The 14,000-nt window shown below is 43.7% G+C and overlaps 1 protein-coding gene across 1 annotated transcript in view; it reads right to left on the bottom strand.

Moving 5' to 3' along the window:
- LOC126335652 (Down syndrome cell adhesion molecule-like protein 1) overlaps positions 1-14,000 on the bottom strand; it is a 171,508-nt gene that overhangs the window by 13,340 nt on the left and 144,168 nt on the right. Inside the window, exon 12 of the mRNA XM_049999108.1 lies at positions 7,769-8,074. Within this exon, the coding sequence (XP_049855065.1) occupies positions 7,769-8,074 (306 nt within the window). The remainder of the gene's footprint in view (positions 1-7,768; positions 8,075-14,000) is intronic.

Raw genomic sequence — 14,000 nt, 5'->3', positions numbered from 1 at the left:
ATATCGATGTGTAAGGTCAACAAGAAAAATGAGCTAATAAAGCAAAGGTAAATGGGGCGTAAATATCGGTCCTTATTTGTAAAACTGTTTGACGTGTAAGTTTTTGAGCTTCATGCCAGTTTTCTATGAAAAGAAGACTAGAATTGCCAAAAACTAAAGTAAAATAAAATAAAATGGTGAAAACCTGTCATACCCTCAGGCAATGTAGGAGTGGGCGTTTCATTTAATAATTTGAATGTTTGTTTTTATATAATGAATTTGGAGTATGGAGTCTACCTCAGTCAGTCACAATAAGTAACTAGTTATATAAACAAATGTAACTGAAGATCGCAGTGTAGACAGGTGCTGATTTGCCTATGGTGAGATGGAAGGAATTGGGAAAGGTTAGGCACACTGGTATCTAATTGTCCTTGAGGAAGCCCTATCACTCCACCAGGATAAACAGTTGAAGATATTTAAAAATGTAAAGGAATATAAATAATTATGGCTTCAGAAATAACTGAGGAGGGCGAAAACAGGGCCATTAGAAACCCCTGCCAGAGAAGAGACGAGGTTGAGTCACATAATTCTGTTTACTCTACTTACTGAATGGCGAAGCTGCCTCAGTCATTCAACAGACTTCCAAATGAATTTCTCTGCTCTTTCCGAATGAACCATAATATTTACGTTTGTACAGTGTGTTAACTGTTAAGTTGGTCAATTGGCTGCCTACACCTCAATCGGTAAATTTGGAACGTTTCGGCGGCTGTAATTTGTTTCTGGCTGCAGCCAACATTTGCTAACTGAGGGCAATGTGTGAGGCAGCCATTGTTGTCTGATGTGTCACTGTTTTGTACTTCACTGGTCTGAGTGTTAAGATGCCTGCACTGCGGGATGCGGGCGCTGTTTGTTCCTCCCCCCTCTGAACGGCCCCTCGCCCCCGTGGCGGTCAATGTGGTGGCCGGGCTCACATCCGCTGCAGTCCGCAACCCCATCTGGCAATTGGCCAACTTACAGTTAATGCCCTGTGATTTATCTGAGAGACAACAGGCCAGCTGGAGTAGCAGAGAAAGTAACGTACCATATATGCCGATGCAAGGTTCTTTGGTAACCTGTAAGAAAGTCATTTGGCATTTTAGTTCGACTAAGTAAATTTCTTTTATTAGAACGCGCAGGCATTTTCAGGTAGTCATTGTGTCGTTTGAGTCGAGTGAAAACATCCAGAATGTTGGGGAACGGACTGGAATAGTACTGGATATGAAAGGGGCAGACAAACGAAGACGAGACAGGCGAGAAATATAAGTAAACTCTTTTTGTTTCAAAAGTAATCGCCAGAAACGTTAATACATTCATCGTACTGTGAGAAAAGACGGCCAATGTCTTCATGGAAAAATGTTTGCAGTTGTCTATGGCACCAATGACTGTACCCAGGCGTGTACCTTGTAAGTAGGCTGTTTAGGTTTTTATGTTGGTATGCCACGTAGTGCTCTGTATGAAAATCGCTGACTGCGACGTGTGCAGTCTGTGGCTGGTTGGACTCATTGTTGGAATATTCGCTAGTGTAGTGTTGGGCAGTGGGATGTGAACAGAGCGTAGCGTTGGGCAGTTGGAGGTGAGCCGCCAGCACTCGTGGATGTGGGGAGAGAGATGCCAAAGTTTTGAGAGGTTACTATGAGCGGACGATGTGGACATGTGTCCGTCAGAAAAAGGATATTTGTAATTTGTAAGACTGATATTTGAACACTATTAAGGTAAATATATTGTCTGTTCTGTATCAAAATCTTTCATTTGCTAACTAAGCCTATCACTAGTTAGTGCCTTCAGTAGTTAGAAACTTTTATTTAGCTGGCAGTATTGCGCTCGCTGTATTGCAGTAGTTCGAGTAACGAAGATTCTTGTCAGCTAAGTGATTCATGAAAGGTATAGGTTATTGTTAGGGGGATTTGTAGGGATTATTGAAAGTCAGATTGCGTTGCGCTGAAAATATTTGCGTCAGTTTAGTGATGATCAGAATAAGTAAAGAGAAAACTGTCTGAGTACGTTCAGTTTTACTCAGCTGTTTCAGCAAGAAATAACGCAGAAGTTTAACAGCACAATATTCTTTTGATACAAAGGGGAAGTTTCAACCTCTTCGCCCAAAGCGAATCAATGGGTACCAATGTCTTTCCCTATGGATCCAAAAATGTAGAAATTGCATGAGGAGAGATCGACAGAGTATGGAGGACGTGTAAGGGCTTCCGAGCGGAACTTCTGCAGCGTTGTCGAAACAACATTGGCAACATGTTTTCACAAGAGATTAGTCGTCTTTCTTACAGGTATTACTATTTAAGTTCATTAGCATTTCCGTTGCACTTTCCTATGGGTTATACCGATCTGTTACGATCTTAGCAATGTTTCTCTGAATTAGTTCGATGTTTGTCGTCGGGTTTACTTAATTAGGAAACGTGGAACAATGGTTTAGAACTGGTCACGTTAGTGTTCCCTTTACACACACACATTGAATATATCCAGAACCATCCCAACAAATTTGAGTCTACACTTGGCCTTCCCTAACACTGGTTTCCTATGTCCGTTCCATCCTGCGCTATTCTTCAGTATTACTCCTAAATTCTGCTGAAGTTGGATATCAGTAATCTTGTAATGTGATATTATCTCGTTGTTTCTCTTTGTTATAAGAATTATTTTACAGTTATCCATATTTAAGGACAACTGCCATTAATGACATGAAGTAGAAGTTTTGTCCAAGTCTTTCTGCAATTCGTAAATATCGTTCAATCCCAGTCCTTCCAAGTAGAGTGTACGCAGAACAACGTGACCAGTCGATGCTCAATCGGCAGAGTACGCTTGGGGAGAGCGGTATTGGTGGGGTTGTAGGCAGAGGTTATAGGGAAAATACAATGTTGGAAGGCAAATTCCGTTCTGAACTGAAGCCTAGACTCACACTTTTTGTAAATGTCAAGCGGAGGCCCTTCACACTCACACAGTATTAAGTCTGTTTTGCTTAGTATCTAAAATGAATTCCACCGAAGATACAACAAAAACAGAAATTTATTTTCACCTGGCTTGTTAGCCGTCTGTAGCTTTCAGAAGAAGCAACATGAGCGGCGAATTTTGTCCGAAACCTATATTTCTCTTGTTGCCGTGTTAAAATTTGCCACTTGTGCCAAAAAAACAGCTGAGTTTACACAGTCCCATCTCACAAACATGTTGAGCAAACGCAGTTGCGAGAGAGTTCTGAAACTGTGGCTTATTAAGTGAGGAACGAGGGAAGGTAAGGTCAATAGGTTACGAAAAAGCACATCCTCGAAATGCGTTCGTTTACGCTGTTCTAAAACCAACAGCATTTCTCGTTTAATCAGCTATCGATAACCCCTAAAAATTATGTTCTTTCACTCAAGAAGTCTGTAGTTGGCGGTATAACAGGATAGATAATGAAGGTTTGTGTAATAACCTAATGCAAAATACTGTCCTCTTTATCAGGTTACCTTCCATTCAGAAGGCTGTTGCACGCAGCGACTGTTATATTGACTTGTAAATAATAGATTTCAGCTATCAGTCGTCCTTTTTTTATTGGTAGATTTAGATTTCAGCTAGAAACTAGCCATTCTCAGTGCTAAGAATAAAAGAGCTACATAGTTAGATGATGTCATAAAAAGTTGCAATTAATGGCTTAACTCATATGGTTTGTGTATTACATACCACTATCATTTTTGATCAATGCATGTAATGCCTGTTGGTCGGGCTTCATCCACAGTTCACTGAATACTACTGTTTGCGGAAGGCGGGCTGTATGGAGAACACATCAGTTGGTTGCATGGCGCCACCTATGTGAACTACGTATAAACCCCAAGGAAAATAAACCACTTCAAATTTAATTACATAACATGAAACATTAGTAAATTTCTTACATTGTCGTCCGACGTAGTTCATATTTATCTTCAAGTAATAAAATTTCCATGTTCACTCCTTGTGAGTCCATTATTATTATTAAAACATTTAAATTACGTCAGATGGCTAAAACGTAAAACAAAAATATTTAATTTTTTTTAAATTTATAAAACACTAGAAGACACGTCCTGTATACACCTACACAGGTGTATACAGGTGTACCTCTTGTATTCTTAGCATTGGGAATGGCTAGTTTCTAGCTGAAATCTAGATCCGCCAATAAAATTAAAAATCCAGTGTGCTACTTCAACTCAGTTTTCGGGAAATTGGTGATGGCTAGAGACCTCGACCCTAGCCTAAAGAAAAATTCAATATGTTAGGTACATGTCATATACGGCAACACATTGTGTAATATACTCGAAACGCAAAATCACATCGGCTCCTATTTTTCAATGCAAACTTTTTCTAATTTTGCAAATGCAAATACCAGACTTAACTATGACCATTAACGAAATGCTGGGCACATCATCATGGAGCTGACACGCAAAGTTGTAAGTAAGGTAAAAACGAACCTTTTTACCAGATAGTTTTTCTAAAATAGCTTGAGAAAGATTGCAGGGCGTGCACCTCGATTCTGTCATTGCAGCGCGTAGACGACGTGCAAACAATGCAAACAATGCTCGAACGGTCCACGGGTGTGATGCCGGTTTATAGTGTCCAACGGGCACAATATTTCGGCGATCAGACATGTCGCCATCGTCAGGTGCGCTGACGAATTGAGCTCCTGAGGGCGGGCGGTCGTCTTAAATCCCCTCCGCTCGCGGGGCGTTCTCTCCGCGGTCCGCGCCCGTACGTCAGTGGTCGGCGAGACGCTGGCGTCGGCGTCTGTGGTGGCGTCGGTGTAATTGCCTCGTTCGCCCTAGTCGCCCGTTCGTTTCCTTTGCTGAGCGTCTTTTTAATTAGACTCAATACTGGTTCCTATGCCTTGCTGAGGTTGTAGCCGCAGTCTCGGTTGATTAGCCTGTCCCAGGGACGGACAGGCAGAACCAGGGACGGACTCATCAACCGAAATTGCGGCTACAACCGCAGCAGGGCATGGGAACCAGCACTGAGTCTAATTAAAAAGACCCTCAGCAAAGGAAACGAACGGGCGACTGGGGTGCAAGAGGCAGTTACACCGACGCCACCACAGACGCCGACGTAAGCGTCTCACTGACCGCTGATTCGCGGATACTGACCACGGAGAGAACGCCTCGCGATGGGAGGGGATTTAAGGCGACCGCCCACCCTCAGGAGCCGAAATATTGTGCCCGTTGGACTCTATGGACCGGCAGTACACATGTGGACTGTTCGAGCAAGAAATAAGCTGGAAGAAACTGAAGAATCACAGTGCAAACAATGTCTGCCTCCCATGCCGAACAACCGAATGAACTCGCCCAGCGCTTTCCACGAGAACTGGTCCGTGCACAACGGCCACCATATCCTGGGCGTACTGTACACCAGGGCTTCTCAACCTTTTCAGCTGGTGGGTCCCTTCTTCAGTCGAAAATCCATGGCGGACACCTAGTCAGTCAAGAGCACAGTAACTTTACATTTCAGAGCGAAACCCTAGGGAACTGATAGCTTCTTAATGCAAGTTTTATGTTCCCAATGACCCCCTCCCCCCCCCCCCCCCCCCCGAAGTATCAATAGTCTTTGGTTCAGAGATGAATGAAAACAACTTGAAGGTCAAAAATCGACTTATGAAATAGGTAGTGCACTGATAAGCAAGTTTAACATTTAATGATGCCTGTGGCCGCTTATGTGCCAGCGAGCGCTGTGGTTGATCGACAAAGCTCGCTCCGCGCATGAGTAAAAGGTTTCAGCGCATCTACCGCCGTGAGCTGGCGCACAAACGACACCCGTACTGTTGCGAAACAGTCGATCAGAGAAGCCGCGTTCTCTGGCACTAAACTGTGTTTGCGTTCTCACTTAGGAACCGCAAAGGCTGTTTGGGAATACGACCTGAAGTAAAGGTACACATGTTTTTCACACGACAAAATAGTGATAATTTGAATTCCACAATTTTATTCAATAATTTTACTCATTATTTTACACGATTTGGTGATGGGTGGCCGCGGGCCCCCTAGAAAGAGCCGGCGGACCCCTAAGGGGTCCGCGACCACAGGTTGGGAAGCCCTGCTCTACACAATAGCGTTCAGTGATACAGTACAGCTGGTTCTACCTGATAAATCGTCTATTTATGGGTATATTTAAAATGTGACAGAGCCCAATTGAATGATACATGATAGCTTAATTCAGGGCTATTTCCCACTGACACTCTTTGTTTCCTGTTAGAGAGATGCACTCCGTCTTCAGGCCACGAGTGGCCTTCCGGGACCATGCGACTGCCGTGTCATCCTCAGTGGAGGATGCGGATAGGATGGGCGTGGGGTCAGCACACCGCTCTCCCTGGTTAGAGAGATGCAACGTTGAAAAACTGCTGTCATTATGGGTATATCTACATCTACATTCATACTCCGCAAGCCACCTGACGGTGTGTGGCGGAGGTTACCTTGAGTACCTGTATCGGTTCTCCCTTCTATTCCAGTCTCGTATTGTTCGGGAAAGATGGATTGTCGGTATGCCTCTGTGTGGGCTCTAATCTCTCTGATTTTATCCTCATGGTCTCTTCGCGAGATATACGAAGGAGGGAGCAATATACTGCTTGACTCTTCGGTGAAAGTATGTTCTCGAAACTTTAACAAAAGCCCGTACCGAGCTACTGAGCGTATCTCCTGCAGAGTCTTCCACTGGAGTTTATCTATCATCTTCGTAACGCTTTCGCGATTACTAAACCCTGTAACGAAGCGCGCTGCTCTCCGTTGGATCTTCTCTATCTCTTCTATCAGCCCTATCTGGTACAAATCCCACACTGGTGAGCAGTATTGGGCGAACAAGCGTACTGTAACCTACTTCCTTTGTTTTCGGATTGCATTTCCTTAGGTTTCTTCCAATGAATCTCAGTCTGGCATCTGCTTTACTTACGATCAACTTTATATGATCATTCCAAATGGTTCAAATGGCTCTGAGCACTATGGGACTTTACATCTATGGTCATCAGTCCCCTAGAACTTAGAACTACTTAAACCTAACTAACCTAAGGACATCACATAAATCCATGCCCGAGGCAGGATTCGAACCTGCGACCGTAGCGATCGTGCGGTTCCAGAGTGAAGCGCCTAGAACCGCTCGGCCACCCCGGCCGGCTATGATCATTCCATTTTAAATCACTCCTAATCAGTACTCCCATATAATTTATGGAATTAACTGCTTTCAATTGCTGACCTGCTATTTTGTAGCTAAATGATAAGGGATCTATCTTTCTATGTATTCGCAGCACATTATACTTGTCTACATTGAGATTCAATTGCCATTCCCTGCACCATGCGTCAATCCGCTGCAGATCCTCCTGCATTTCAGTACAATTTTCCATTGTTACAACCTCCCGATATACCACAGCATCATCCGCAAAAAACCTCAGCGAACTCCCGATGTCATCCACAAGGTCATTTATGTATATTGTGATTAGCAACGGTCCTATGACACTCTCCTGCGGCACACCTGAAATCACTCTTACTTCGGAAGACTTCTCTCCACTGAGAATGACATGCTGCGTTCTTTTATCTAGGAACTCTTCAATCCAATCACACAATTGGTCTGATAGTCCATAGCCTCTTACTGTTTTCATTAAACGACTGTGGGGAACTGTATCGAACACCTTGCGGAAGTCAATAAACACGGCATCTGCCTGGGAACCCGTGTCTGTATATACAGAAGTGTACCCCCCCCCCCCCCCACCTCCATGTAATCGCGAGGGCAGCAAAGCTACTTGTCACGAGTGAGCCGTGAGATGGCTTACCGCCGGCGTGAGTGAGCGTGGCGAACGCGTAGGTGGCGACGGTGGAGCCGGCGCTGTTGTGCGCCGTGACGCGCAGCAGGTAGGCGGTGCCGGCGGTCAGGTCCAGCACGGGCAGGTCTCCGCCCCCGCCACTGGGCGCCACCTGCGCGTTGTTCGACACCAGCGTCCACGCCGGCTCGCGTCGCGCCTTGTACTCCACCACCACGGACGTGATGGGGCACCCGCCGTCCTCCCACGACCGCAGATTCAGCGATATCGACGTCGAGTTGATACGTATCAGTTTCGAATCCGTGGGGGCGACAGGAGCTGAAAAGTGAAAGTCACCAAGTCCGAGATTCACAATCGTTAATTAAGATAAGCGACGACAAAATCTGGTCACCCCTAGAGTAATCATTAATGCCTAAATTTAGTCAGGAAGTGGACTGTTGTGTACATAGTTCCGCGTAGTCAGCGCGTACACAACTTTCCCACTACAGCGCGCCCCGCTAAGCACATCAATGGAGGCGCAGCGCTCGTCCGTCTCTGCACTACGAGATGGCGCTGCCTTAGAGATGGACCAAATTCTGCTTCCGACGATCCACATATTAATAGGTAACGCAGCCAGTGAGATTGCTTCTAACGTAGCACCTTTTCTCCTCACAGATCACCCTCGCGCAGTGATACCTGAATGTGCGAGGTATTATAACGAGTCTACAGACCTCCGATTAGTCGGTCTGCATTTGTCTGCATTAGTCTGCACCAGTGTACATTAGTCTGTAACAGTCTACACTCAAGTTTCAGTCTGAGCCTAATATGATTATCATATTCCTGTACATAGCCATGAAGAGAAATGTATAGACACTTTGTCAAGTACCAGAAATATGTGAGAATAAGATTAACGTACCAAGACCAAAGGAACTTCAGATTGTCAATTGTAAATAGCATCCAGAATCAAGTTATGTAACGTCTATGCTTTTTATTATTTTAATAAATGTGTTTGACTATTAATCAAGTTCTGTTTAAAGTTGGTCACCATCAATCTACCACTCTAAGCGTCCAAGTGGCATTTCTATCGTCTGACCTAACGGCAGAAGATAAACACGCCACGATAAGATCACGAGACATATAGCTGCCACTTGCCTACTTCGTTAGAGCGACAAGTCAAATAGTCTGATGTGTGTATGGAAGATCTTACAGTACGCATCCCCATTTGGGGATGCGCAAGTACATCTCATCCAGGTTAAGCCACTCGCTGAGAATTTGATTTAATTTCAATAGCGCGAAATGACTGACATCATCTATATACCAAACACTAGAAGACATTACTTTCAAAGATGATCTACGGTGGTGTGGATCCTCAGTGGAAATAAAATAACGTAATCACAGCTGTTTAGCTTTTGTAGCCCTAATAAGTCGAAGCAATTTGCGATATCACCGTATGTACCGCGTGCAGTTGTCGAAGTGATGGTTCTTGTACTCGTCTGACACAATGGAGGAACCCCAGCCACAAATAAACTCTTTCAAACACTAGGATGGCAGAAGGCGGTCCTCTGACTAATATACACTTTCTTTCGCTTACGCCATATTGCCGCAGCGATCGCAGGGTCGGCGCTGTTACAACGGATTTGGCAATGTTCTACATCTACATCTACATTTTACTCCGCCAGCCACCCACCGGTGTGTGGCAGAGGGCACTTTACACCCCACTGTCATTACCTCTCTTTTCCATTCCAGTCGCATATGGTTCGCGGGAAGAACGACTGCCGGAAAGCCTCTGTGCGCGCACGAATCCCTCTAATTTTACATTCGTGATCTCCTCAGGAGGTATAAGTAGGGGGAAGCAATATATTCGATATGGATGGCCGGATGCCCTTCCTGCCGCCGCCCCGTACCTCCCAGGGCGGAATCAGTGTATCCCAACTGTCTGCATCTAGTGTAAGTCGTGAAATAGTGCGGACGTGTTTCAAATGTCTGCGATGCGTGTAACTGAGGCGGAACGTGGGGACCAGCCCGGTATTCACCTAGCGGGATGTGGAAAACCGCCTAAAAACCACATCCAGGCTGGCCGTCACACCGGTCCTCATCGTTAATCCGCTGGACGGATTCGATCCGGGGCCGGCGCGCCTACCCGAGTCCAGGAAGTGCGCATTAGCGCTCTCGGCTACCCTGGCGGGTGTCTCACTAATATACACTATTACTGTCTTTTCCTCTCTGTGTTCTACAGACGAGAAACGCGAACTCACAGCCAAGGACGGAGTTCAGATAACGTCTCAACACAAGTATAGACAGAGGAAGTGCTCTCACTTAACGCTGCATACTCCGCAGCAGCTTCCAATCCGGAGGTGAAGTCCAGAATCGTATAGGTTCGCCACAGTACAGTGCCTAACTGTTCTAACAATAAACTCGCCTGAGAGCAAAGACAGCAATTCCGTCTGTACCAACAAAGCTGATATCGATCGACCTTCACACAAGGCGCTCACAACAGAAGACCTTGTCTCTCCACCGCTGGCCTCCCATCAATGCTCAGCTCCCCACCATCATAATTCCGAAAACGAATAATATTCCCGAAACCATGGAATATTCTCCATCTCTAAAGATTCTTCCGAACGCCAACCAACCATATTTTAGTCTTTTGTCGTCCAGCGCGGAAAGTTAGCGAGGAAAAACCTATACTCGTACAGTGGTACACTTCTGAGTAAAAATTGTTAGAAATAACCGGGCCTGCGTGGTTTTCAAGGTGCCGCTTCATCGTTCTTCTCACAAAGTTCAAGTTTGCAGAGTTCGGAAGTATTATCCGGTTACCCTTCTGGCCCTACTACAATAGTGGGCAGCCGTCACCGTATTGTGCTCCAGAGCTCAGGTGCCACGACGTCCGTCTTGCTACTTCCTGTGTTTAAGCAGGGCCAACACACCTGTGTGGGTCTTCCACCCAGGGTTGAGTTCCGCCTGTCGTTTCATTTCCACTGTCGATCCCATATTCTACTAGTACGATAATAAAGACACTCCATCACCTTTCATGCAATAAGTATCACCTATTATGTACAAGGCATACGTGACAATGTCTGTCTCCTTTATATATTCATGTAATATACATCTAGAGAAAGTTTTAACTTGTGAAATTGTGAAAAACAAGAACAACAATGGTTTCAAAAATACGTCCTAAAAGAGATATATATACCTGCAGAAAGATTTATCTCCACAGATACTCAACCACCCACACAATGGGTACAAAAAAGCACTAAATGTATATACCATCTGATGATGAGTTGCTAGGCAGCTCGAAACCGGTCATGGTTAAATAAAATACATCTACATAAAAGGCGACTGGTTGCAGTAATTTCTGAAAACCTTTTCGATACAGAGATGATCAGCAATCTCAAGCGTAGGACTTTACAAAGGAGGTGTTGTGCATCGCGTAAAGCTTTAGTGTACTATTAAAATTCCGAGAGAGTACTTTCCGGGAAGAGTCGGACAGCATATCACTTCCTCCCACATGGAACTCGTGAAATGACCATGACGAGAAAATTCACGAAATTACAGCTAATACACAGGCTTACCGACAATCATTCTTGCAACGTGCCATTCGCGAATGGAACAGGGAAGGGGGAATCAGTTAGTGGTAACGAAAGTATCAACCACTACACACCGTTAGGTGGCTTGCGAATGTAAATCCAGCGCAATAAACACATGTGTAGACAATTGATTCCGGCAGTTTAAATACTATCTTGTGCACTGTCAGTTGGTCATAAACATGGAATTTATTTGCAGGCCAGTGGAGGTAAATTGTTTGTACCGCTTGCTTTCTTTATTTTCTGAGACCATTCACTGAATTTTTCAGTCACCTTGTATCTTGTTTTATTTCTAAGTGTCAAATAACATAGAAAATTGTTTTCCATATTAAATGATTCTGATCTTTCACTATTGTAACTGTTTTAGTAAAAAAAGTCAATCTATTTCCGCCGTTCTCTATGCCTAATACAATCTCTTTCTTCGTCCAGGTACCGGTATTGTAATACATAAATATCGATGCATTTTTGCTTTCAAGTATTTTGTCTCTATTGTGGGAGAACATTCTAGAAAGAATACGGGACGCTCCTGAATCTTTGCAGTGAGTCACGAATACAAAGGAAACAAAAAAAAAAAAAAAATAGAAGACACCAGACCAGTTACTGTAATTGGAGAGATCTCGCGGATATAGGTTAACTTCCGATGCTTGCCTTCGAAGCCACAGTCTCCTGTACTTGCGCGTGCTCACTCTGCAACATACCCAAAAATTATAGAACTCTACACACGGCACAATCAGCTGATTGATGTGGTAGCCTATTGATTTACACTTAAGTAGATGGCGCGCACGCACAACATGTAGTCGATTTTGACCTGAAAGCAGGCTTTCATGCGGAGCGCTAGAAAAATCATGTGACTTAGAACTCCATAGAATCCCTCGAATACATTTTTCGACGGTTCCGCAAAATTTCTGTACACTTCTACACATCATACTAATTAAGAGATGAGATTGAAGTAGTCACTTCTTCTACACCACTAATCAATGTCGTGTAAGAATCGGTTAACAGTACAGGGTCGGCAAAATTGCCTCCTAAGTTAAAGTTCAAGTAAAAACAAAACTATATAAATTTTTCATTTTTTAAACAATATGTCATTCAAGTGGTGTCGTCCTCTAAAATGTACAGAGTGATTCAGAAATAAAAAATAGATTTCAGTTATTTATTACAGACAAACTATGAAGGATAGAAACACCTTACTCTACCTAGTGACATGCGCGTTGTGTTTCTCTTTTTTATAGTTTGTCCGTACTAGACAACTGTTATCTGTCCTTTCTTTTTGAATAACTTGGCATAGTTGTAAGCTACTTCCGAAATTCTGCATCACCCTAACAAACACTTCTTTAGAAATGAGACCAAATTCTTTGAATATTGCATTTATTATGGCAGGCAGAGTACTCGGCGGATGTTTGTACACTTCAGACTTACGATGCTCCCACGGAAAATGTCGCGAACTGTATGATCCAGTGATCGTTCTGGCCAGGAGACATCGCCACGTGAAGAAAATGAACGTCCTGGAAATATCTTTTTCAGCACTAGGAAAGGAATCTGAGCCGTGTGAGCAGCGGCTCCGTCCTGCTAAAATCATACCTTGTCAGTCTGTAGATAGTGAACTTTGGTGTAAGAAAAGTGCTATCATATGAGTATATTGTTGAGAGTTTACTGTCACAGTGGCACCATTCTCTTCAACAAGGTAAGGATCGATTATCACGTCTCCTGCAACCTATCACTATACAAATACATAGTCATCACGTAGTGAGTTTTCATGAAGTTCACTAGTGTTTTGTCCACACAAATATCGACAATTTTGACGATTAACGTATATTGAAAATGAAAATGTGCTTCGTCACTGCGGAGGACCACAGCATCTCAAGGAACATTTACAAGAATATTTTCATATAAAGTCTCACGATTGTCATCACGCTCAGACAATTGATGAAAATATCAATCTTATTCGGATGCAATGGTAAGTCCTGATTCAAAAATTCGATGCACACGCCGATCAGGTAACAAAAGAGCTGTAGCCAGTTTTAGGTCACGTCTCTTTGGACACTGCTGAATTATCGCCTTACTGCATTTTTTTTTTTTTTTTTTTTTTTTTTTTTTTTTTTTTTTTTTTTTTTGCCAGTCACCAGCTGTGAACAGAACTGCCCACTCCGTAGATGACATTCACGTTAATACAGTTCCTTTATTTTGATCGATCTGCTTTTTATTTCAACTTTACATTAGGGAGGCTATTTTCCCACATCCTTTATCTCTTCGATAAGCAAAACTGGATAATAATCTTAAGCGCGAGCCGGAACACACAAAAACACCTCGAGTTTTCACTGGAACAAATGGAGTTTATTGTTTTCTGTAAGGATTCCCCAAGCCCACGTCTTTGTTAGCAAACACTACTTCCAGCTAGCTAGTGTCTCCATGTTCTGAGACTGTGCACCTTTCAAGTGCACGCTCATTAACTCCCTCCCTTTCACAGAATAACCCGTGAAGAATTATATTTATCACGTAGGATAATTCACTCTCGACTATGTAATACCTTTAGAACCACAGGGCACATGATTCTCCCCTCCCGTAACCTTGCAAGGCTATAATCGTGGATTTCGCAAGCTCCACAACTGCTCCTCGAGATTGTTTTAACCTACAATCTTTGCGGTCGATCAGTTTCCAGAGGAGCAGAATTAGGTACTTTAATT

Source organism: Schistocerca gregaria, chromosome 2 (genome assembly GCF_023897955.1).
Source record: "Schistocerca gregaria isolate iqSchGreg1 chromosome 2, iqSchGreg1.2, whole genome shotgun sequence".
NCBI classification, from domain to species: Eukaryota; Metazoa; Arthropoda; class Insecta; order Orthoptera; family Acrididae; genus Schistocerca; species Schistocerca gregaria.
Note: the sequence above shows the minus strand (reverse complement) of the source record. Positions and strands in the feature narration are given on the sequence as shown.